Source organism: Tetrao urogallus (assembly GCF_951394365.1).
Source record: "Tetrao urogallus genome assembly, chromosome: 8".
NCBI lineage: Eukaryota > Metazoa > Chordata > Aves > Galliformes > Phasianidae > Tetrao > Tetrao urogallus.
In genome coordinates, this window is record NC_136821.1 from 25993947 (window position 1) to 26018153 (window position 24207).

General features: G+C 37.0%; 1 protein-coding gene across 1 annotated transcript in view; it reads right to left on the reverse strand.

Annotated features, from left to right (window-relative positions):
• The window catches only part of LOC306949202 (aldehyde oxidase-like), a gene marked incomplete at both ends in the record, with an annotated part of 37020 nt that extends 14081 nt beyond the window's left edge, over nucleotides 1–22939 (reverse strand). Inside the window, 21 exons of the mRNA XM_079538984.1 lie at nucleotides 27–151; nucleotides 1070–1166; nucleotides 1946–2068; nucleotides 3095–3221; nucleotides 4792–4961; nucleotides 6822–6914; nucleotides 7757–7919; nucleotides 8449–8633; nucleotides 8933–9042; nucleotides 11307–11400; nucleotides 11671–11822; nucleotides 13551–13643; nucleotides 13798–13942; nucleotides 15357–15437; nucleotides 16078–16158; nucleotides 16860–16921; nucleotides 17991–18117; nucleotides 18627–18735; nucleotides 19950–20046; nucleotides 21779–21836; nucleotides 22880–22939. Of these exons, the coding sequence (XP_079395110.1) occupies nucleotides 27–151; nucleotides 1070–1166; nucleotides 1946–2068; nucleotides 3095–3221; nucleotides 4792–4961; nucleotides 6822–6914; nucleotides 7757–7919; nucleotides 8449–8633; nucleotides 8933–9042; nucleotides 11307–11400; nucleotides 11671–11822; nucleotides 13551–13643; nucleotides 13798–13942; nucleotides 15357–15437; nucleotides 16078–16158; nucleotides 16860–16921; nucleotides 17991–18117; nucleotides 18627–18735; nucleotides 19950–20046; nucleotides 21779–21836; nucleotides 22880–22939 (2352 nt within the window). The remainder of the gene's footprint in view (nucleotides 1–26; nucleotides 152–1069; nucleotides 1167–1945; nucleotides 2069–3094; nucleotides 3222–4791; nucleotides 4962–6821; nucleotides 6915–7756; nucleotides 7920–8448; nucleotides 8634–8932; nucleotides 9043–11306; nucleotides 11401–11670; nucleotides 11823–13550; nucleotides 13644–13797; nucleotides 13943–15356; nucleotides 15438–16077; nucleotides 16159–16859; nucleotides 16922–17990; nucleotides 18118–18626; nucleotides 18736–19949; nucleotides 20047–21778; nucleotides 21837–22879) is intronic.
• Between the last annotated feature and the right edge of the window lie 1268 nt (nucleotides 22940–24207).

Below are 24207 nucleotides of genomic sequence, written 5' to 3' on the forward strand. Positions count from 1 at the left end.
CATTCTCTGAGAATCCTCTATATTACCTGGATAAATGCTGGATGTTGTGTTGAAACAAACACATCCATTTCTTTATCCTCTCCTTTTGGAATAGCAAGGACACTCTGAGTCTCCATATAAAAGTGTTCCTGTCCCCCAATGTGAATCTCCCCTGTTCCAAAGAAAAAACACAACTATTACTGGAGGAAAAGGACAGGAAAATGTGAGCCAGAAAAAAAATACTGCTCATCATCATGCAAATCATGGTAGTCAATGTCAAATCTTCTGATGCATCCTGTACAAAAGGAGCAACATTTAAAATAAAAACATAAGTCAAACTTTTCACAGATTTAAATTGGTCTTGTTCCAGTGACATCAACAGAACTTGCTTAATAGCACACTAATATTGCCTACAAATGTTGGCAATATTAAATAAAACACAGATTAATTATGCAAAGCATAGACATACTGAAGGCCATCAAGAAGGTGACAGCATTAGAGAACAGAATGTGTAACAAGAGACTGAAAAAACAGATTTTACTCAGGCATAAGAAGAAGAAGGTTAATGGCAAATTTTACTGTCGTCTACAACTACCGAATGAGAGGGGATAGACAAGACAGATCCAGATTGCTCTCAGAAGTGTGAAGCAGAAGGATGAGTGTCAAAGTACACAAGAAACTGCAACTTGACATATGGAAAAAAAAAATCATCGTGAAGATGGTCAAACACTGAAAGACGTAGAAGTTGTAGAATCCCCATCCTGGAAGATTGTTAAAATTTGACTGGATGTAGCCCTGGGTATCCTGCTCTAACTGGAACTGTTTGAGGGCGAGGCTGAACCAGACAACTCTCTTTCAACCTAAATTATCCTGTGATTCTACCTCAAGGGCAGAGGGCACAGAAAACTTGAATGAAACAGGATCTCAAATCTACTAGGTTTGATCACACTTTTATTCCAGACAGCCTAGAGCTTTCTCAGGCTTTATGGCCACATGACATCACTGAAAAAAAGGCCAAAATGACACTTCAGGAACAAACAGGGAAGACCAAATACCGACAACTTCTTATCAAATATATGCTGCAATGTACCTTCAAGTATATGATCAACAGTTTCAAATGCCTTATCGACATCTCCACGTTCTAATTTTCTTTTTGGCTCAAAGAATGAATTGTGCTTTATAGCATCCTGCAGCAGAGAAAAACAGAAACATTTTTTTTAGTGTATTTTGCAGGTTCACAGTTTGTCATGGCATTTTATCTCAGGAAGAATATTGTTCTCTTCAGAGATACAATTATTTGCCAGCCTTTCAAAAGAAATCACTTCTATTTTTGTATCAGAATGAGTATTCTGTTACTCCATACACATTATGTAAATAAGTGATTGACAGAACTAATTATAGCTCCCTGCAAACATGTCCTTTGCTCCTTATTTCCACCCATCCCTGTGAGTTCCACATCACATTTCCAAGATGTTCCATATCTCTAATATATTTTCCCACACATTCCTCTAACAGTTCCTGCATCTCCAGCCTAACTTTGTCAGCTTTCTAACTAGTCAACAAGTAAGTAATAAGAAACTGATTGTTCAGCCAATAATATATAATTTACTAACATGCTGGTTGTCAAGTTGATAGCTCCCAATAGAATTAGAAATAATCAGATTGCTTATTGCTTTTTACTCCCCAGGAACAAGAAGAAAAATTCTTTGTTCCTCCTCTTATGTTGATTATTACAAAACTTCTGAGATCTTAATACTTTTGAGACTATCATATATATATTACAAGTGGCCAAAATTAGTCAAAAGTTATTTACAGAGTTACTGACAAACTAGTTAATCGGATATTCAATTTCACTGTCTTTGCTTAGAAAAACATGTTAAAAAAGGCAAGTGAGAAGCACAGACTGCTGCTTCCATTACCTAAATAGATAAAACAGTGAAAAAGCAAGAGAAAAGAAGATTAGCACCTCAATTGTCAAGATCACAGGTTCCAGCGCTTCATATTCTATCTTCACTTTTGCAGCAGCTTGTTTGGCATGAGCATATGAATCTGCAGCTACAGCACATACAATCTGACCAACACAAATTACCTGTGAAAAACATATAATAGAATAGTGGATTAAATTACTCCTGTACGTGTTTCTGAAATTCCTCTTTCATATAACAATTACTAACGCTTCCTTTTTTTGAATTTTGTTTTCAATTTTTAGATCATCCCTGAAGCTAACAAATCACCAGGAAGACGTGTATTGTTGGGGAACCAAAAAATATAAGGTTTTCAAAAATGTGCAAGTGATTTGGTAGTCTCAATGAAATACACCCTCCCAACAACTCAGATGATTTTGTGAGATTTAATATGTCTTCCTCTGATTTATACATATTTCTCTTGCCAGATTATAACACATATCAGCTGTTTTAAGAGTCCAAAAAAGGAGTGAGAAAATATAAGAATTTGTCATACTGGTTCCACTCTTCTCTACCCACGGTTGCAGCCTCACCTTGAGTACAATATACAACTTTGCATGACACAACTTAACGGACAAAACTATTAGACTGTGTCCAAAGGAGGGCAAATAAAATGGTGAAAGGTCTAGATGATGGGAAGACGTATTGAAGAACAGTCGAGGTCACTTGATTTCTTCAGCTTGGAGAAGATGAGATACAGCTTCTTCATGAGGGGTAACAGAGGGGCAGACACTTCTCTCTGGCGACAATAACAGGACCCAAAGGAAGGGCGTGGAACTGCATGAGGGAAGGTTTAGGTTGTGTCTTAGGAAAATGTTCTGCAGCAAGCGGGCATTTGGGTTCTGGACAGGCTCCTCAGGGCTGTGGTCACAGCACCAAGCCTGCTCAAGTTCAAGAAACGTTTGGACAACACCTTCAGCTGTATTATTTAATTTTTAGGTAATCTTATGCAGAGCTACAGGCTTGATGGCTCCCTTCCAACTCTAGACATTCTTTGAATCTGTGTCATATGCCGAACATGATTCCCTGACATACCCACTATACAGAAATACAAGAGACAGCAGGCAAAATTTCATTATAAAGACTTCAAGAAAAAATTGTAGAAATTAAGAAAATAAATTTTAAAAATTTAAAAAAGATTGCTTTCAAACCTTGTTTCTTGCAAATATAATCTCTGGATCATCAGAGTAGTGAAACTCATTTGTAGCTGGTACATCATTAGCTGTTATGACATCAAACACACCTGGTTCCTTCAGAGCCTCTGAGGTATCTACAGCTCTAATAGGTACATGGAAAGACAGAAGTGCAATTCATTAGTTTTATAGTAACACATAGGGAGTGAACACAATCAGAGGTATATTTCTTGTACAGTAAGAATCTGCACATGCTGCCAGAATTAGATACGTCTCTTTTTTCTATCTCTGGTACGCAAATAAATGATCAAAGGGAATTAAAAATTCCAGTAACTTGCTGTGATTCTAGAAAATGTTCTAAACATGACAGGGAAATCATCTGTTCATTAGGCTGCTAAAATTCATTGATTTCATAAAAATCTGCATAATTGCAACTCATTAAGACTTTACAGCATACATAGATATCAAATACACTAATAAACTTTCTACAAATTGAGATTTCAGGTGAAGAATTATGACAGAATTGGCAAGACTGGTATGAATGAGAACACGTGTGGAAAGACCAGAAAGAATTGCAGAAGGTCTGTAAGAACAGCATGTTTGCAGCATCTATTTCAGCAGGTCATCAAGATCCCAGCATATCTACAAGCACCCTTCCTGGATACTGAAATCAAAAGACAAAAAAGACTAAATCCTACCGACTGCTGCAAATCTAGGGGGTAAAAAGGATGTCAGCTCCTAGATGGTACCAAAAAGAATATATCCAAACCCAGCATACTATTGCCAACTTGAGAATAAGACAGGATGTATGACAAAGAGTCTACAGCTAGCAACTCCAGTTCTCTGTCTTCACAAGTAACCTTGACCAGAGCACAGGAATATATGTCTTGATGCTTGAACACAGGGCATACAACTTGTATGTGTATTTTTGTATCTTAATAATGGAAAAACTGTTCATATATCGCTACTAAAGCATAGGTGAAAATAGTTTCCTTTCCAAATAAGATCATCTTCAAACTTTCTTCTCTTACAAGGCCTCATATGAGCTTTGCTACCTTGTTGCAATGTGACAATGTTATTTCCTACATTTTGAACAATTTTCTTTCATAATGGAGTTGAGATTTCAAAACTATGTTCATGAACATTTAGGTGCCTCTCTGCATTGCACAGCTCAGCACTATGTGTAGGTAGGTATCTAGGTTAGGATTAAGTACGCTAGCTTACCGAACAGGAGTAGTTCAATCACAGTAATATGAAGTGATATATGTAAATCCAATCAGAGCCTTCTACTAGAGTGACAATAGGGGGCCTACTGGAAAGCTGGGGGGAGAATTTTTATAAGGGCAGGTAGCAACAGGATTAAGGGGAAATGGTTTTAAACTGGAAGAGGGTAGATTCAGACTAAATACTAGAAGGAAATTCTTTATTGTGTGGGTGGGGAGATGCTAGAACAGGCTGCCTGGACAGGTTGTGAATGCAACCTGGTCTAGTGGGAGGTGACCCTGCCTACAGCAGGGGGTTGGATGCAGATGATCTTAAAGCTCCCTTCCAACTCAAACCATTCAGCGATTCTACGATAATACTGCTTCCAACACCTGAGCCATTGTGGGTATCAGATGTGTTATTCTGTATACACATAATCCAACTTCATTAGTCTGTTCTAAAAACAGCAGACTTCAAAGTAAACTTTCTTCAGATACTCTTGGAACACTTACATAATCTTAGCATGAGCTCTGGAACTAGTGACAACAGCCAGGAAGAGCTCTCCATCGACAGAAGGAATATCATCAATGTAAACTGCTTCACCAGTGGCATGCTTAATTCCAGACTGGTGCATAATAGGCCGTCCCACAGGATCCTGGGGAGACTGACTCAGCTCTACATTCTGTATCATCAAAAAAAACAACAACAACAACAAAAAAAACATGCAGAAAGTTAAAAAATAATGCTATATTGCATTAAATAGGAAATCACATAAAGATTAATTGTCTTTATTATCATCTTCTGGTTCTATACTGAAAACAGATGCAGAACTAGACTGCTGCTCCTGAGGTTTTCGATAATCACATCTCCTAGGGAGTCTTCCAAGAATCTTGTATAGTTTCACCTAAATGTATGTTTTCCAGAATCACTTACATCGAAGTCATATAAAGAACAGCTAGTTTTCAGAAGGCCAGTTTTCGCCTTACTGATTGGTATCATGAGACTCTGATAATTTTCTGAATTATTCTCACATTTTTCTGTTCTGTATTCTGTCAGTCTGTGGTGTTCTAGTTTCAACAATTTGCAATGGCTTGTAGGATTTATCTTCCTCAACGAAAGACTGCAATCAGTGCAAATCAGAGAGAAGATGTTAAAGTATTTCCTTCTCAATTTTATTCCCTTACAACAGTGTATGAATGTCATGTCTTATTAACCTTATTTTTCTAGGATTTCCTGAAAATTAATTTAGTATTACTAAATAATTCTAGTTGAATTATAGCCAAACCAACTAGTTGATGTTCACTTCCAAACCAATTATCTAGTTTCTGGGTCAGTGATCACACCTTTTCACTTTCTGCATTTAGAGCTAGTGATTCGCTCAGGTCCCAAAGTCTTTTATTCTCCTACAGCCTCCAGCACACAAGTGTTCTACATATTTCTCTCTCTTGCGCTTTCTGGTACATTCTCTGTTATTAGACCACAGACATTTTTCACTTGAGTGACTGAAGTTACTCAGCAAGTCCATCTAAACTTTATCTCATATTTATCTTGAAAGATACGTATTCTTTTTTTCCCTACTTTAAAAATAAATAAATAACAGGTCCATATGAAATATTCCAGGTAGAAGATAAGAATTTGCAAAAGTCAGAAATTTAAAGTGATAGATAAAGAAACAGACTGGGTTTCTGTATCTTCTGTGTTTCTCAGTTCTGGCTGATCAGAAAAATAAACATTGCCCATTTCTGTTGTTAAGTCACTCTCTGTGGCAGCTCAGGAATAAATTGTAGAAAAAACACAGAAAACTAATTTCCTTAACCCTGGATCCTTTGTTAATTTTGTACTGCCATTACTTTTAAGGTAAGTCTGCAGAAGCTGTAGATAATGACTTCAATTTGAAGCACTTAAAGCTAACAAGTTATTCTAAGGAATATCTAAAATTGAAACAAAAATGTTTCCCAAGATTTCATTTGAATTTTCTTCAGGTTTCTAACAACTTGATTTTTATAAACTGTACTCTTATTAATGACATGAAAAGATCAAAAGCCTTTCCTTGCTGGATTTCCCAGCCAGATCTAGCCACTAGGTCTCAAAGAGCTCAGAAAATCTAAGATGTGTTCTTTGCTGCCATCTACTGCTGACTTCTCATTTAACACTCTGAGCAGATAGCTATCACAAACATCGTTTCCTAAATCTATATTAAGAACTAAGAACCCTCTTAAAGCCTAGGAAAAGTGCAACTTGAGATAAGAATATTACTGTATCCTTGGACTTGTCAATGTTTTTTATTTTTGTCTAAGATTTCTCAGATTAGGTTGAACACAGACATGTAACAGCTTTAAGCAGGCTGACAATAGGGCTTATTCGCAATATTTATCTTTTGTGAGCCATTTATAATTCAGTATATCCAGAAGGCAAGGTTTTTATAAATTAGATACACTTAAAACCAAACACTCCATGCCTGTTGCTCTCAGTTCTTGCTTGAACCTTTACTTTTAACCAAGTCTCACAAAGCACAGAACAATCTTAGAATGAAATTGCTTGCCTGGTATATTTGGATACTCTGGGGCATTTTGGTTTGGAAGTTTTCTAGAACACTCTCATATTCCGCAGGTATGCCAGGATAGCGACAAGGGTCCTGAAAAGGAAGTAAATTACTAAAATTACTATTAAAGCTCATGTTTTAAATAGTAAAGCTAACAACAGAAATCACCCAATTCAAGCTCTTTATACAGAAAATTATTTCCAGATTCCCACAGTTTAGGCTCTAAAATGACAATGTGAAAAGAATTTAGAGCTTTAAGATTTCACTAAATAATATTTATACGTGTATTTCAAGTAAGCAACATAATGTAGAGACAGTCAGAGGAGATTTGTTTTGAGATCTGATCAAAACTGGTACAGAATAACTCCTGGTTAGAATAAATTTAGAAAATTATCTAAGCAACAGAAATGGGGGAAATAGCTTAAGGTAATTCTGAAAAGAAATGCAAAAGGGATGTTTTTCCTCAGAACAAATTATAGGCAAAAATAAATAAATCACAGCTAAAATATATTAAGCCAGTGAAATTCTCCCACTCAACAACTCATACAAGAAGCATTGGTTTAACGCATACAGTTGCTTTCCAAAGCCTTTATACTTTTGGTTGTTTTTTTGGGTTTTTTTGTTTTTTTGTTTTTTTTTTTGAACTGCAGACATATAGAGTAAGAAGATCTTAATACTGATATACTTTTGCAATATCCTTGCTAATTTTTTATTTTTGTTTTATTGCCCAATATCCAAGGGAAAGATATTCGGGCATCTAAAAGTCAAGCAGGCACCTCTCCATAAATCTCTTTGGGATTTAAGTGCTTACATTTCTCTGTAGGTCTTAACTCTATAAGAAAATATTTAGCACGCTCTACAAACTACAAACCTTGACATAGGAAAAAGCTTTACATTTGACTAGAAAAAAAAGGAATCATGGAGAATCAATTTACCATTGTCTTCAAGGACTGTAATACTTCCAGGAAAAATTTGTAGAAGAAACTAACTATCAACATTTTTTTATATTCTACTTTCCCATCCCAGGCTGAGTCTGGGAGAACTATTTCATTGAGGATTAGCCTGGAAGCTTCATCCAACATCTCTTCATTCCAGTATCTGTCAGAAGGAATAATACAGATACAATCAGACAAAGGCTCAAGATAAATAAGTAAACAAATATGGATGTATATCAGTAATACCTTTGTACCATTCTGCTCACAATGAAACCAAAATATTTATTTTAATGACAGCCTGCATTTTTTAAAACACTGTTGGTCAATGTCACTCACAGAAGTGAGGTATCTTAAGTCAGTGAAATGGAGCCCTATGTCAGAAGAAAACTGATTTAAAACTTATAGACTATCATTGCTCTGGAGACACTGTGCCATATGTAGAGAAAAGAAAATGACAATACTGTTGCAAACTGGAGATGCTTTTAAGTGATCTGATTAATATTTTCAATTATTGTTCCATATTTTCCGATAAGGCCTTCTTTGAAATATCTCAAACAGATAATCCTGCATAGTTACACAATGCTAGATATCAGAATATAAATATATTAGAATAAATTCAAGCACATAAAGCGTCAAAAAAAGCTATCAAAATGCCTTTATTCTGAGACACAGAAAACACTGAAGAATTTTACCTTCCAACAAGAGTCTGACAAGTATGCTTTGCACAGATTGTTGTTGAAGCAGCACCTCCATAGAAAATGCTCAAATCCTTTATTTTGTCTGTACCTTCTTCAAAAACGACTCTCATTCCAGCACTAATGATTGGGAGAGCATTTTCTCTTCTAGGTGCTTGTCTAAATGCAGAGATATACTCTCCCTGAACAAGATCAGACAGAAGTGAATAACTGGCAGATACGTAAGCATCAGAAAGCAAAACATACTTTGGCACTACAAGAAGCAAGCGAATAAAACCAGAGAGCACAAATTCAACCCCCTGAGCATTCAGTACCACATGCTTCCTTACGCTGAACTTTCAGTAAAAAAAATGAAATGTAAGGAATCCAGAAACTAAGCAGTAATAATATTACCTGAAACACAGGCATTATGCCCCACTCCTGCTGTTTATATAAGTCTCTAAATCTTCATGAAGCAAATCTAAACACACCAGTGACTCACCTTCCTAGAATGGGGAATACGGACAGAGACTAAAACCTCTTCCGGCATAATAGCATTGTTACCAACTCCATTTGCAAAAATATCACTCAAAGGAATCCATCTCTTTCCTCCTAAAACAAAACAAAACAAAACCAAACCCAGAAGCTTTTGTACAACTGTGCTAATAACACACATTAAACAGTTTTAGTTGGCAAGAAAAACATGCAAATTTCATAAGTAAATACAAACTTTAGAGTTTACATAACATCTACCAGTGCTATACTCTATAAATGTACGAGTGTTCAATATTCCATAGCACCATGATAACAGAGTTCTAAAAAATGGAGAACTACCCCTGTTCTGTAATCTTCTCTACTGATGCTACGGCTTTTCTTCTCCTGCTTCTGTCAATGTGTTGCACCAAATCTCTATAGCTACTGTCATCAGTGCCTCCTCTGCTAAAGTAAAGGGAACGAGTAAGACTACTGAATGAGAGAGAACTGCTGTAAAAATATAAACTGACTTAATTTTATTATCTGTTTGAGTCATCTCAAGACTTTCTAGAACCAGATAATCTTTGGTGTCATTTGTAAGAGCTTCATGTATCCCCTCGTATATTCAATGAGCCTGATACTGCAACACTGGTTGCTTTGCAGGAAGACTACTTTCCTCATGTTTTTCCATGCTACATGTAATGACAACACATTCACCCCAGAATATCATTTAGCATTCAAACTGCATTCCTAAAACACAACACTACTGTAACAGTAAGTTTTAGTACAGAAAGGTGATTTTTTTGAGTTCTGAATCTGAAAAGCAATACTGTCAATATAGCAGCACTGGTGTTTTTAGGGTTTTGCCTATGCAATTTCATATGGAATAAAATTTGTATAGATATATTGTCCAATTCCACTTAGAGCCTGCCAGAACGTGGGAAGATGCATTTTCTGCTACACTGTAAACTAAGGTAAAAAATAAGAATGAAGACTGTTTCTGCAACCTCTTTTACCTGAGCAATCCACTTTTCCTAGGTTTCGCTGACTACTACTTGGTGAAGAAATATGTTAAAAACCTGTGAAACTACTGCCTGAAAACTTTTTTTTTTTACTGCCTGAAAACTTAGCAGTAAAATTCTACCAGGCTAACAGAAAGAGATACCTATCAGTGATTCTATTCATCACTCAAACAGGCATATCACTGGAGCTTTTCAACGAGGGGATGCAAATATTTGTGCTTTCACTTGTCAGAAGACCTTCTGACAGGTATTCTGATTTCCAATGGTAAACTACGCAGAAAGAAGTCATGGAAATCATATGGCTTTTTTTTTTTTTTGCATCTGTTCCAAGAAACCCTGGCGCAGAAGCAAAACCATAAAGAATATTTATTTCACGCTACTGAATTAAATATTACGTGGTCTGAAATGGCAGTATATGCTCAGTCTAGATCAAGGGCAAAAAGAGGCATTAGAATCACAGAATCAAAAAAAAAAAAAAAGGACATAAGACATCTGGAAAGAAGGAGAGCATACAGTTTCAAGCCACAAGACACCTGATGCTTACCAATAATTTCATCACTCTTTTAATGGTAAGGAGTACACAGGGACACGAGCTAACAGAGGAAAGTACGCAGTGATGGAAGAAAAATGATGAAAATGAAAGAAAGTGCTGGACTAGAAACTCCTGTATTGAAAGTTCATGTAAGGAACAAAAAGCTGGACTTCCTCTCAGGGCCATGGGATAATTTTAAAGATAGCATGAAGTACCCGCCACAGGGAAAACTATCAGTAGAGTGGGCTACTCAAATAATAAGGTTTACGGAATGCTTTTGGCAATTCACTGCCCATGAAAGGACACAAGATCCAATTGATTCAAACGCTTACCTTCACATGAAAATCTGTGATGTTCTTAGTTTGTAAATTGCTTCTCTAACAGATATGAAAACAGTTCCTTAACAAACACTCAACATCCATTTACTACCCAACCTCGCACCTTGTACAGTGTCATCCTGCACTTCTGGCACTATCACAGAATCACGGAATCGTGGGGGTTGGAACGGACCTCCAGAGATCATCTGAGATCATCGAGTCCAAACCCCCTTCCAAAGAAGGTTCCCTACACCAGGTCACACAAGTAGGTGTCTTGAACAGGCGGGTCTTGAACATCTCCAGAGAAGGAGACTCCAAACCTCCCTGGGCAGCCTGTTCCAGTGCTCCGTCACCCCCACTGTAAAGAAGTTCCTGCAGACATTTGTGCGGAACTTCCTATGCTTCAGTTTCTGGCCGTTTGCCCTTGTCCTGTCTCCACACACTGCTGAAGAGTCTGGCCTCGCCACTCTGCCCCTCGCACCTTAGATATTTATAGATACACTAGTACAGAAAAAGAAAAATATCTCTTACCTTGCGAAGCCAGATTAAGCATACAATTGCCAGCTGCCAGAATAGGGTTCAAATCTGAGGTTGATTTTTGACTTACAATGTTTCCACCTAATGACTTGAGAAAAAAAAAAAAAAAAAAAAAAGAATGCTATTTCTCTTTATTACCTTCATATTTTCATTGTAACAATATACCAAAAGATCACTTGAAAGTTTAAGTGCAATAAAAACTCTAAAAGATGTACTGAGAGAAAAATAACAGCTAAAATTTTTTAAAAAAAATTTAAATACAAAAATTGTAAAAATTTAAAATGCAAGTTTTTCAAGCAATTTTGCATAGTTTCTGTTCCACACATGCAACTGTTACTGAAAATAACATACAACATACAGCAACATTTCTTATCTGTTCTCCACCCAGTGTTCTTAACTGCTGCAAGACCGCATTGAAAATCTTTGTCTTCTCTTCAGGTAACTCCAAAACTGCATTTCTCAAGACGTCTTTCATTAGAGACAGGCTGCAGGCAGCTCCTATAGTTAATCCTGTAACCAAAATATTATGAAAGCCTAATGTTGACGGAGACCAGCTCAGTCTTAACAGTCTTCCTCATAATGTAATGGCTTTACTCCAGTATTTTAAACTACATTCAAACTACAGCCAGGACTGCTCACACGCAGTACATTAGATTTAAGGCAAAGAGCTTTCACATGTTAGAGGGACCAGTTTAAGAGACTGAGGGTAAAGTTTCATGAAATGATGAAACTGAGCTAAAGATTCATCACATACACTAAAAAAGAACATTATTCTCTCCTACCTGCTTTCCTTGCACCACCTTTGACTAAGGAAGCGCTTAAGTGAGGTTTCACCCAAAGGTGAAGCAATTTCAACAGGCTTTTTCCCTTCTCAAGCACTTACATAGTTACTATCCTAAGGTAGAATTTGCAACAAAATAAGTAATTCTAACACTGCATATGGTATTATTCTTTTTCCCACTAGAAAGATAACCTATAGCTAAAAACATTCACTTAAGTAGTGATAAATTATTATATCAAGATTATACTTTTTAATTTTTTTCAATACTATAAAATGGCAGAAAGTGTTTTTCAATTCAAAATTCTTAATATGTTTTAGTTATGAAAAGTGAGAACATTCTGAATGGGCACTAGAATTCAATCAAAAATATAAATCAAAGGACATATCATTTCAAAATGACTCTTTATTAATTGAGTAATATATTGAGTATTTAAAATAAAATTAATCCAAACATCCTTTGCATTGAAATCTAATTAAAGAGAGAAAATAACATTCCTTGTCAAACTAAATTGCATGTCTATCATGTTAGAACCAGTATGTCTCACTCTCTCATAACTAGAATTTTTTTTTCAGAATAAAAGATACAGCAAACATTCTCTCCACATTCTCTTTTCCCAATTCCCAGCCACTTCTCATCTAAGAACAAATCAGTCATCAACTTGAACCAGCTGACTAAAATGAACTGAAAAAGATATTCACTTGAGATGCAATGCTAGAAATATCAAATATATGTTACCACTTCAAAGAAAGCTGCTTTAGGCATTTAGGAAGTGACTGACATTAGATATGGAACCTAATTTTTCTTAGAAAATGCACAACATAATTTAAACTTCATTACGTTATTACCATACTTTTAAATCCATTTCTAGTTACTATTTCAAATTTCAACAGAGCTTATTTTGAACTACAATCTAGGTTTACTTCAATTTTAAAAAAATCTCTGTACTGATCTTAAATACATACACCGAGGTACAAGAGTATAAATTAGCAATATGTAATGCTCTTATGTTTGACATCAGGATTAGTTGATGCATATTATCATTCATGTTGAATCACATAAGAAACATTTTTTTTCTCACATAGGAAAAAAAAAACCATTATGCATAGTTGCATAATTTTGCTTAAACTCTCCGTCATTCTACAACATATTGTGGTACAGAGATCAAAACTCATATATTACATGAATTAGCACCAGAACTGGTATTACCAGGATAATGGCCTGTACTACTATATAAAATATTTCTGATCAGTTCTCCACTGCGTTATGAAGACAGAAGTCTGTATCACACACAGTGGCCACAGCCACCTTGATACAGGAAATAACCAAGCATGCTTTGGCACAGATGAAAAGCCAGGATTGTTGTACAGCAACTTAACACATTCAGAGCCATGGAAAACAGTAATATCTCTTGCTGCAGAGGAATCTCTCAGGTCTCAACAAAGAAAAGTCTACTGACCATCGCTCATGCATTTCACCACATTCAGATCTGGGATCCTGGCAGGAGCAATGACAACTGGATGGAACACGCCTCTAAATTTCATATCAGGTCCTACCAAACAGAAATACACTTTAGACAAAAAAACACATTCCATAACCACAATTCCAAAATAGTGATGAAAATGCAAAATAAACTGTAAGCTTAGCCCCACTCCATGGATGCACACTGAAAATATGGTAATAGAAGACATTCTGACTGTACATACCCACACCAGTGTTTCCAACAACAAGAGGTGCTTTGGGGTGGGCAGCTTTCAGATCCTGTAATTCATCTAAGGTTACAGGAGAAATCCACATCATTCGTTCCCCATGAAAAACCAGAGTCCTTTTTGGTTGATTTTCAGCCATTCTCTGATGTGGAAACACAGCAGATTTACACACTTAAACATTGCCTTCAAGTACCTGAAGGGCCTACTGGAAAGCTGAGGAGATAACTTTTACAAGGGCAGGTAGCAACAGGATGAGTGGAAATGGTTTCAATCTGGAAGAGGGTAGATTTAGACTACACATGAGGAAGAAATTCTTTACTGTGAGGGTGGGAAGATGCTGGAACGGGTTGCTCAGAGAGGTTGTGAATGTCCCCTCTGTGGAAGCATTCAAGGCCAGGCTGGATAGGGCTGTGAGCAACCTTGTCTAGTGGAAGGTGTCCTTGCCTTTAGCAGGGGGTTGGAACCAGATGATCTTAAAGGTCCCTTCCAACTCAAACCATTCTATGAATGTATGACACATACAGTTGGCAAGGTCTAACAGACACTGATGAGATCAGAAGTAAAAAGATCTTAAAATAGGGCAGTTCTACTTAATCCTTCAAAACTGCATAGAAATTGAACTGCCAAGTTGATTCTTTGCACAGTGGTAAATTTTTAGAAATCACAAGTGAACAACCTTTAATTCATTCCAATGTGCAAACTGAATGGATTAATAGTAAGTATAAGAAATAGCCCCCAAATAAAAAATGTACAAATAGGGTCTGCAATTGGTGAAATTAATAGCAAAGTTATTTGCACGCTTAGTTTGTTTGAGATTACCAGTGATACCAGCAGCTGCATCCCTTTATACATCCATACGGATGCCTGGACTGGCACTGATCACTTGGATATAGCTTGTGAATTAGTGTTGGTACCAATACATAGTCAGAAATGTTTACCTCCCTGTTGACAACTTCTTTCTGTAAGGAGACAACTAATCATATATAATTTGGCTTTGAATCTAACAATAATGCAAAGCAATGAATTTTTGTATTTTCTAGGGCAAATACTGCTGTCAGTAATGAAGGATTATTAGCGTTTTCCATTCCAGTGCCCTTGTTTTAGATGCCTGTGACTTTGCCACAAACTGGGGCTAAACACTCACCTAAGTGGCCATCTGAGGCTGACACTTTGACAGAAAAAAATAGAAAAAACTATTTAATGACAAAATAGGGAAAAGGCATTATTAAAAAGCGTTTGTCATTCAGATTGCTGGGAACATCTGTACTTTCACGTGCTGCTCTGAACACCTGCTTTTTTCTTTTTTTTACTTCTTAGTATTCTCTCCTAATGATTAATTCTGCATCTTCAGTTTTCCAATGTGATATTTTAAAAATGTAATTAATCAAGGAGATAACTGGAACACCATCATATCAATCCAGAATTATATCTAAGATTATATGACATTTCTTCTGATAAATCATTGCTAAATAGGAATTCAAAATGAGTCTTGAACTATGGACTACCATAAAGGAAAAGGCAGAGCTTAAGAGCAGACTATAAGCCACAAAAATTACCATTAGTTCTGGAGGAAATATAAACTCTTGGGTGGGATCTAAGGGCTGGAATTCATCTGGTGAAAACAGTCTGGCAGATTCCTTGAAAGAGAAAGAAAACAAGACCGAGATTTTTTCTCCTTATTAGTTCCACACAAAACCAGAAAGAAACTGAAAGGGTTCCACTGAGGTCAGTATAAAATCAGTAACTCTATTACCTTTTGGATTTAATGCTAAATTGCCCAAATGAGGGGAGATGGTTGCGGTGGCAGAGGCTGGACACTGTTTGCTATGTGGTGTGGTTGGGCATCAGTCAGCAAGGAGTGAACAACTGTGCTGTGTATCACTTGTTTTGTGTACTCTTTTATCATCATTACTATTACTATCCCTTTTTTTATCCTATTAAACCGTCTTTATCACAATCCACAAGTATTAACTTCTTTTAACTTTCTCATATCATGCAATGATTACAATATAAGTAAAGCTGAGAATATCTGCTACATCATCTCCTCTACATAAAAGTACACAAATAACTCAATGTTTATAAGAATTTTTAAATTAATTGTGAGGAATAATAAAATATCTGATTTCACATATTACAAATGTAATATTATGGAAGGAATAAGGTAGATCAAAACGACAGAGTATGCATATATCTTGAATACTTCAGCAAGAACTAATGCAAAATACTTTCTCTAAGTTCTATATCCAACCAGGAAAGTTACAATACTTAAAATATTACCTTCTCTTTTCTGTCAAATAAATCCTCTTCTTGATCCAAGCAACAGCTCCCATTTGCTTTACTTTGACAACAAACAGAATCCTAAAGTAGGAATATTCCATCACTAAAATATTTCCCATAATGGCAGTGATTTAAAGTTTGCTTAAGCCCTTCTCTCTTTATATTACATGTCATTTAAGAGTATCTCCTAACATTTCAATGAAGAATGTCTGGATGACATTTAATAATACATTTAATTGGAAGTACATGTGTGTTAAAGAAACAATATCCAATAATATCTTAAAATCCTATGATATCAAAGTCCTTAGCAGAAAATAATTTATACTATATCAAATTTGGTGGAATTGTGAGAGCACACATTCTGCATTATTTCCTTTATCCACAGTCAGTTCAGTCTCCTTCTTTCACTTTGACATGTTACTTTTGCCGGCACTGACTAATGGGAAAAAAACACATCAGGGAGTTACTTTGGATTACCCTTCATAAACCAGGCTAGTTCATTTGTGGCAATCCCAAAAACCCCTTTATTTTTACACAGGTTAGGCCACTAGATACCTTACTCAGACTTAAGAGAAGATGGATATGATATTAATAAAAATCTTCGTGACTCGTATATGCATAGATACTGTATTTCAAAATAATTCATGCTCCTCATACACCTAACTCAACAGGAAAAACATTAGTTTATAAACATAGCAACAGGCATAAACTATTACTACACTAGAGAGTACTAATAGTCACAACATAGTGATGAAAGTACTCCTATAATCACTAGTTCTTACCTTACAAAAGGTTTTACAGGCATCTAGGATGGGCCTGTATCCAGTACAGCGGCACAAGTTCCCTGGATAAAGGAAATCATTAAGAAACATCTTAATGATGTTTCTGAAGTACACTGTACTTCAGAACATGAGATTTGTGTTTTTGAAGCTCAAGGGAAAGTGTTAGCCTTCTGAAAGACATAAAAACACCACAACATCACTAGACTTAAGAACTCGCAGCTCGAGAGAAAAAATGGCTTTTGTTTTAAAGTGGAGTTAGATATTAGGAGGAAGTTCTTCAAAAAGATGGTGGTGACGCACTGGAACAGGTTGCCCAAGGAGGTTGTGGATGCCCCATCCCTGGAGGCATTCAAGGCCAGGCTGGATGTGGCTCTGGGCAGCCTGGTCTGCTGGTTGGCGACTCTGCACATAGCAGTAGGGGTTGAAACTCAGTGATCATTGTGGTCCTTTGCAACCCAGCCCATTCTATGATTCTATGACTCACTAGAGGGAATGCTGACTACAGCTTAGTAGTCAGGAGATAAGAGAATGTAAAAGGTTCCTCACCCACTCCAAATGTTTTTCCATCCCTTCAATCTGTTCTTAATAGTGGAGGAGCCGAGCATTATGCCTCCACCTAGTTCATCTCATCGTAACAGGAAATGCCTTTGTCTCCATTATGACTTTATGGCATAATGGATAACAGAGGATATTTTACCTGCAAATAATGTTTCAATTTGCAATTTAGATGGCCTGCACGTGCCTTTACCTCATTTGACTGATTAATTCCTACCACAAAGGGGCCTTCCTCCCATAAGGCTTATGATACTCTCAACTCCAGATGTAACAGGATCTCAGAAACTTCCAGGTACAGCTACACATCCAACCTGCTGTTATATTTTGCAAATTGGATTTAAAGCACTTCAAAAGATGCAAAGGAGGACATTTTTAACACCTGTCCCTGAAACAACCCACGGTTTCATAACTTTTCAAGAGAAAAGAACGACAGGGAATAACAACAATTCTGTTGGGAAGCACAATTTAGAGCACATACATGCATGTGTGCTTACACAGACTTACACTCACATGCATAAAGCATCAGAAGAAAATGGTTTGATGAAATAACTACAAATTAAAAGTGACAATACTTACCAGCCAGAGCTGCAGTCATCTGCTCGTAAGTTGGTTCTGGGTGGTTTCTTAACAAAGTGTATATGGACATCACCATTCCAGGGGTACAGAAACCACACTGGGAGCCATGGCACTTAGCAAGCCTTTCCTAAAATTATACACCATGAACAGCATTGTTTTCGGTGTACTTTGCCTTTCTATCAAATTTTCATAAATAAGAAAGCCATACTAAATGCTGTCTTGAAACTAATTGTGAACTACTAAGGAAAACAATTTAAACATCGTCAAATAATTATTTGGGGTATGATGCCCCAGCACGTATTACCAAGGAAATTAACTAACCTTCAGTAGTCTTCTGTCTCTTTTACATCACAGAAAGGGCATTGTCCAAGATGCGCCATTAGCCCAAGTGCCACAGATTTTAAAGTACTATTTGATCAGGATGTCAGTATTACAACAAGGGCTATCACGAGCCACACATCATCACTCTTGATGAACCAACCAACAATTAGAAATTTGTGTTGCCTTCTGTTATCATTTAGCAGGAAGAACAATCGAAACACGAAACTCCCATGCCCAAAAAACACTGTCACTACAGACAGCCTCTACAAAGAAAGAAATCAGTGCTCTTCTTACATAGTGATACTGTATTCTCACCTGAACTGGATGAATTCTGGTTCTTGTACTTCCAACACCTTCCACTGTGGTGACTGCCATACCATACAAGGAGCAAATGGGAAGCAAGCATGCATTTGCTGAGTAGTGTCTTTGGAACATTAAGGTGAATAAAGGCAAATATTATTTTGCAGTAAATCAAGATTTTATACTTACTAGGCAATCATTGCCATCATTTGGAAAGAGAGGAGACTAAGGCATTATAGAAGAGTTTCCTTACTAGCTGCATCTCTTGTCCCCAAGCTGAATAAACAAGGGCATAATATTGATAGCTGTGGAGAATTTTTATCTTCCTTAATACTTCAGTCTTTTCCTAATTGTCCTCTCATCAATCCTACCCATAAGCACCTTTCAAGTGTGTTTTGGAAGAGGAAAGTGGGGAAAGTTGGTGTAGTTCTCTGTAGGAAGCAAGTCCCCTGCTGATAAACTGAAATTCAAATTTCTAATCCAAAGGAATTCTAATTTAAGACGAAATATATGTGTGTATATATATATATATATATATATATATATATATAATTCTAAGTAGGAACAATGCGTCAAAAAGAAAATTCTGGAAAGCTTCTCATCATTAACAATACAATGTTTTGTTTCACAAGAGTTTAAAAGTTTATTTTTGGTAGAGTCATTCTGGTTCTTTTAATGTCAACTCTTATAATAACATTAAACATTTAATTTCTATTGTACTCCGATGGAATGCAATTGTCTAAAGGAACAACTAGCACATTTTGATCTCCACCCCCTCTAAAAAACATTCAATTCACAATGACATTACCATTTAACAATTTCACTGAACTTTTCCCAATTTAAAAGTAACTTATTCCCACATTCAGTTTAACGAGAAAACTAGCAGACATAATCTATTAGCACTGCAAGGCTCAAAGTCCTTTTTTGGAGAGGAGAGGAAGCAGTGTTCGAAGGCTGGGTTGATCCACCTCCTACTTTTGGCTACCCTATCCTCACACCAGTGAGACAAAACTGCTGAGAGAAGCAATGTTCCAGTGTAAATACAAAAGATGTTAAATTAATTCTCCTAAAGAGAGAACTCCTCACTGCAGCTATCAGCATATATGAGCAAACAAAGCATTTCAGCGTAACATATCAGCAAACAAATGGCACGGCTGAATTAATTGAATTTTTTACAGTAACTTTCTTCAGATTAAATTAACTCTTCCTTTGGAGTACTTTACTAATTAGTGCAGGTTTTACAACTGTATTTTTACAGTTTCATATGTTCATGCCTGGAAACTGCATCCACAGCCATAAAACACAGCATAGAGCTTTTCAGACTTTTGTTAAGGATACCGTATCTTCTTTGCAGCTGGCTCATAAGTTGATATCATCACTGTGCAGGCACCACAGCCACCTCCTCCACAGCCATACTTAGTTCCCGTAAGACGGACTGAAATTCCACTATTAGGGAAAAAAGTTTTATTTCTGCTTTTATTCTGTTATAAGGACTGAGGACCATCTTTTTTCATGAATTTTGATGAAATACATAATTGGTTACATTCAATAGCACAAATATTGTGTTGCTTTCTTTACTGGAAAATAATTTTTAGCAAAAAAAAAAAAAAAAAAGACTGAAGCTAAGGAATGATGCAATCAAAATCCAGTTTTCAAGGAAGCAGGAAACTCAATTCTTTTTGGCGAAGAGTAAGCTGGGACAGAAACAAGAATTAAGTAAGTTTCACAATAATTCTACGTCAGGAGACTGAAACTAATGTTTCAGTTTTTCCCCAGAAGTGCCACTGGAAAAGGAAGGCCCATTTATAATCAAAATTAGCCGTCCTCCTACCCATTTTATCTCATGCATGGAAATTTGTTGTGAAAAAAAATCAGTACCTCAATCTGGCTGAGTGGTTTTAGATACAATTGTGCAGGCACATCTCAGGGAATGGCACACTATCATACAGACATAAGCAACAAAATGCAGGAATACTCTAAGCTGATATCTGAACTGCAAAGTAAAACCATCAACTAGGTCCTGAAAACAAATTAATCTTACCCCCATTTTAAAGACAGAGTACAAAGATATAACAAGGTCAGATGAGTCTTCGAGGTGCCAGATAAAGTCAGCGCAATATTGTATATGGGACACTCACTAATGTGCTTTAACCAATGAAGTACAACTCTTGTGGTAAAGTTGATATGGAGCTATGATTTTTAGTTCAACGGAGTCTGAACATGCTCAGATTACTAAAGAATAATTTCTTAAGTACCAGAACTACAGAAACTTACTCTTCTTCAGGCTCTCCCCACAACTGACCAGTAATGAAATGTTCCAATTCAAGTTTTTCTTTTGAGACATTTATAAAAACTCTCTGTGGTGTGAATTCTCTAGTGTATGGTATCTATCATTTTGTTCTTCAGGGATGTGTTTGATGAGACAGCCTAGGAAGCTAACAGCTGAGAGCAGACACACAGTCAAACCTCTGAAGAGGTGAACAGAAAGAGAGGGAAAGATCAGAGAAAGCACTGCAGAATTTGTAACACAGAAAGCCACTGAACTGTGGACTGAAACCAAGACAGAAGACAAAATTGTCTGCAAAAAGAAAACTGGCAAATGTGAGTTCTTTCAAATTCTGTTTTGTTAATTATTATATTGGTTTTTTTTCCTGTTTTAAAAACATACTTGTTCATATTTACTTACTATTAAAATCTGTTTGTTTTTTTTGTTTGTTTGTTTGTTTGTTTTGAGTTTAGAAATCTATTTGGAACACTTAGAAGAAAAAAACGTGATCACAAAATTGAAACAGATTTAGGCCATCACCACAAGGTATTTCTTCTTTCTAGGGAGAGAGACTTTTTACAAAACTTGGAGACTACTATGTTGTTAAATTTTATTCATACTGGCCAAAAGGTTTTTAGGAACAGACAGATAGATACACACATGTAAATTGTGCCTAATAGGATAGCTTGTTTGTTTAGAAAACTAGGCTGAAAACACAGCAGCTCATTGAAGAGCATTTGACTTAAGAACATCATACTGTTTAATACAGCTATTTTATCTTAAGGAAGTCACAGCTTCTTTAACCTGGAAAACATCGTTCTAATTATCACTTATGAGAATCCTACTTGAAAAAGGCTTTCAACTAAGTGACTGGAAGGAAAAATAATCAAGAAAAGGATACGTCTCTTTCGCAGATAAAACAGCAGCATCTGTTCAGGATCGGCATTTTTCTCTATTATCTGCAGTAAAAAAAGAAAAGTATACTTCAAGAAAGTAGAGCTTTTCAAAATTCAGGACACAGGCTACATTCCTACAAAACCAGAACAAAAACATTCTCTGGTTCACTCTCATAGGACTACTTGTATTGCCAAAGCCCACAGATTCCTTCATAGACAGATATGTATTCTGTCAGGATGTACTAAAAATAAATGCTGCTCACTGAAAGGTCGTACTGAGGGAACTAAACTTCAATCACATTAGAAATAAAAATGCAACAGGATTTTGCCACAACAGAGATAGCACAGCATAACAAATTAATCATTTGCAGATTTTGGAGTCTCTCTGGCACTTTAACCCACTAGGATGAACACCAGAGGAAGCCTCTCAGGCTGTCAACAGGAATTTTTTTCTAGTTTTGTTTATATAAATTTTCACTTATCTTACTAGGCTAACAACTGAGAGCAATAAAAATGCCTGCATTTTTGTCTCCGTTACAGAGAGTCTTATTCCTTAGGATTTCTTATTGCTTAGAATCAGCTAGTTCCTCGCAGTTGCATTTAATCAGTAACAAGCTTTGGTTTGCTCTTGCAGTATTATCTTTGGAACAGTCCAGATTTTGGCACTTGAACCTTGCTGACAACTTTCGTGCCTACATAATTTTCTTCTCCAATAACCGCTGAAGATGAGAAACCAGGCACGTACAAGCAAAAAAACTAGTTCATTCATCAGCCAAATGAAAGTTCTTAGCCAACTGAAAGTTCACTTCATTTTTATACTCCCCCTCCCAAACTCAGCAGAACTAGCTAAAACAGGATGATTTAAGTAACAGCTGTCTTCCTCCGATGCTTCTCCCTTTCTTACAGTACTCGTAATGCAAGAGAACTAACTAACTGTAATAATACTAGCTGACTGATTCACATTCCAAAGGCTTTGGAAGGATTCAATTACGCGTTCCCAAGGACGAAGTCTAAGAAAACTAGATCCTATCTGCGCCCACGCCTTTCGGGGCTACTTTTGAAACAGCAGTTACCCTTCCTTCAGACTCACTCCCAACGACACTTACCTTTCTGCCATTGACATAGAAAACCAACTCCGCAGCCCCTACCGCCCCTTGCAGAGACATCGCGTCCCAACGCGGAACCCTCAGGGCAGCAAACCGCAAGCAGTGGCAGCAGCAGCCGGAAAGCCCCTGCGCCAGGAGGGCGGGGCCGGGCGGCAGCGGGCGGACACCGGGCAGCGTGGGAGGTGGCTTGCGGGGCCGTGCTCTGTCAAACTCAAACAGAACCGGGTGGGCGCCCGGTGGGGTAATACAACGTGTGATTTAAATTGCCTACAGCAATGCAATTCAAACGCAATCCGGAATACTTTATCCTGATTAATTTCAATGTTTTGCGTTGTTTATATGTTAAAAAATACTCGTACGTGGAGGATGCAGAAGAGGTTCTAAGGCTGCAACTGCATCCGGATTGTTCTTCCCTGAACTGTTTCGGGTCCTTCTGAGTTGCAGCATACGTACCCACAGCAGTCTGGGTTCAGGACAGATGATTGTTTATATTGGTCAGATAATTGGTCAGATAAGAGATGACTGTTGCAGTTATTGAACCTGTTGTACCTTTTGTTGAAGTACAAAGCTTTGTTGTTTAACAAAACAGAGCAAAACCTCTCAGGAAAATTCAGCTATTTCAGACTGATGTGAGAAGTAGAACACATTTCAGGTGTTTCAAGGATGGAGAGCTTACTAATTCCTCGGAGTTGACATATTCATCTATGAATGGCAGAAGAGCTGAGTAGCTTTACTTAATGTTGCTTATGTGACCCTGAAAGTTGCAAGACACTTTTTTCCTTAATATGTGAGCTGACCGTATAAATTTTTTTTTACTTCATTCTGTTAAGGTAGCTTAAAATATTAAGACAAACCCCCCACTTTCATAAAGGGCATGTGTTCCCATAGAGCAAAATGAACTGAGTGAACTGCTAGTACTTTCTATGAGGTCTGCTCTGAAAAATAATGCCTCCTATTTTCTTATGATGGCTCACAGTGTCAGAGGTGGATGTTAGTGGTATGGCAATAGAGGTTGAACCTCCCCACCAGTATCCCATCTCACATTGTTGTGTGTGACAGAGGCAGCAGAGGGGCAGTCTGACAAAATGGTGTCTCACATGGAAGTGTGGATGAAGCAAAGGTGTGTCACTGGATTCCTCTATGCGGAGAAAATGGCACCCACTGACATTCATCGATGCTTGCTGAAAGTTTACGGAGACCAAGCAGTGGAACTGAGCACAGCAAGGCAAGGATGATGCGTTTCAGCGGTGGCAACAGTGGGTCACCTCTGCTGTTGCAAGCTTTCACAAGCATAGCATGCAGCCTCTTGCTGGAAAATAATGTTTTGT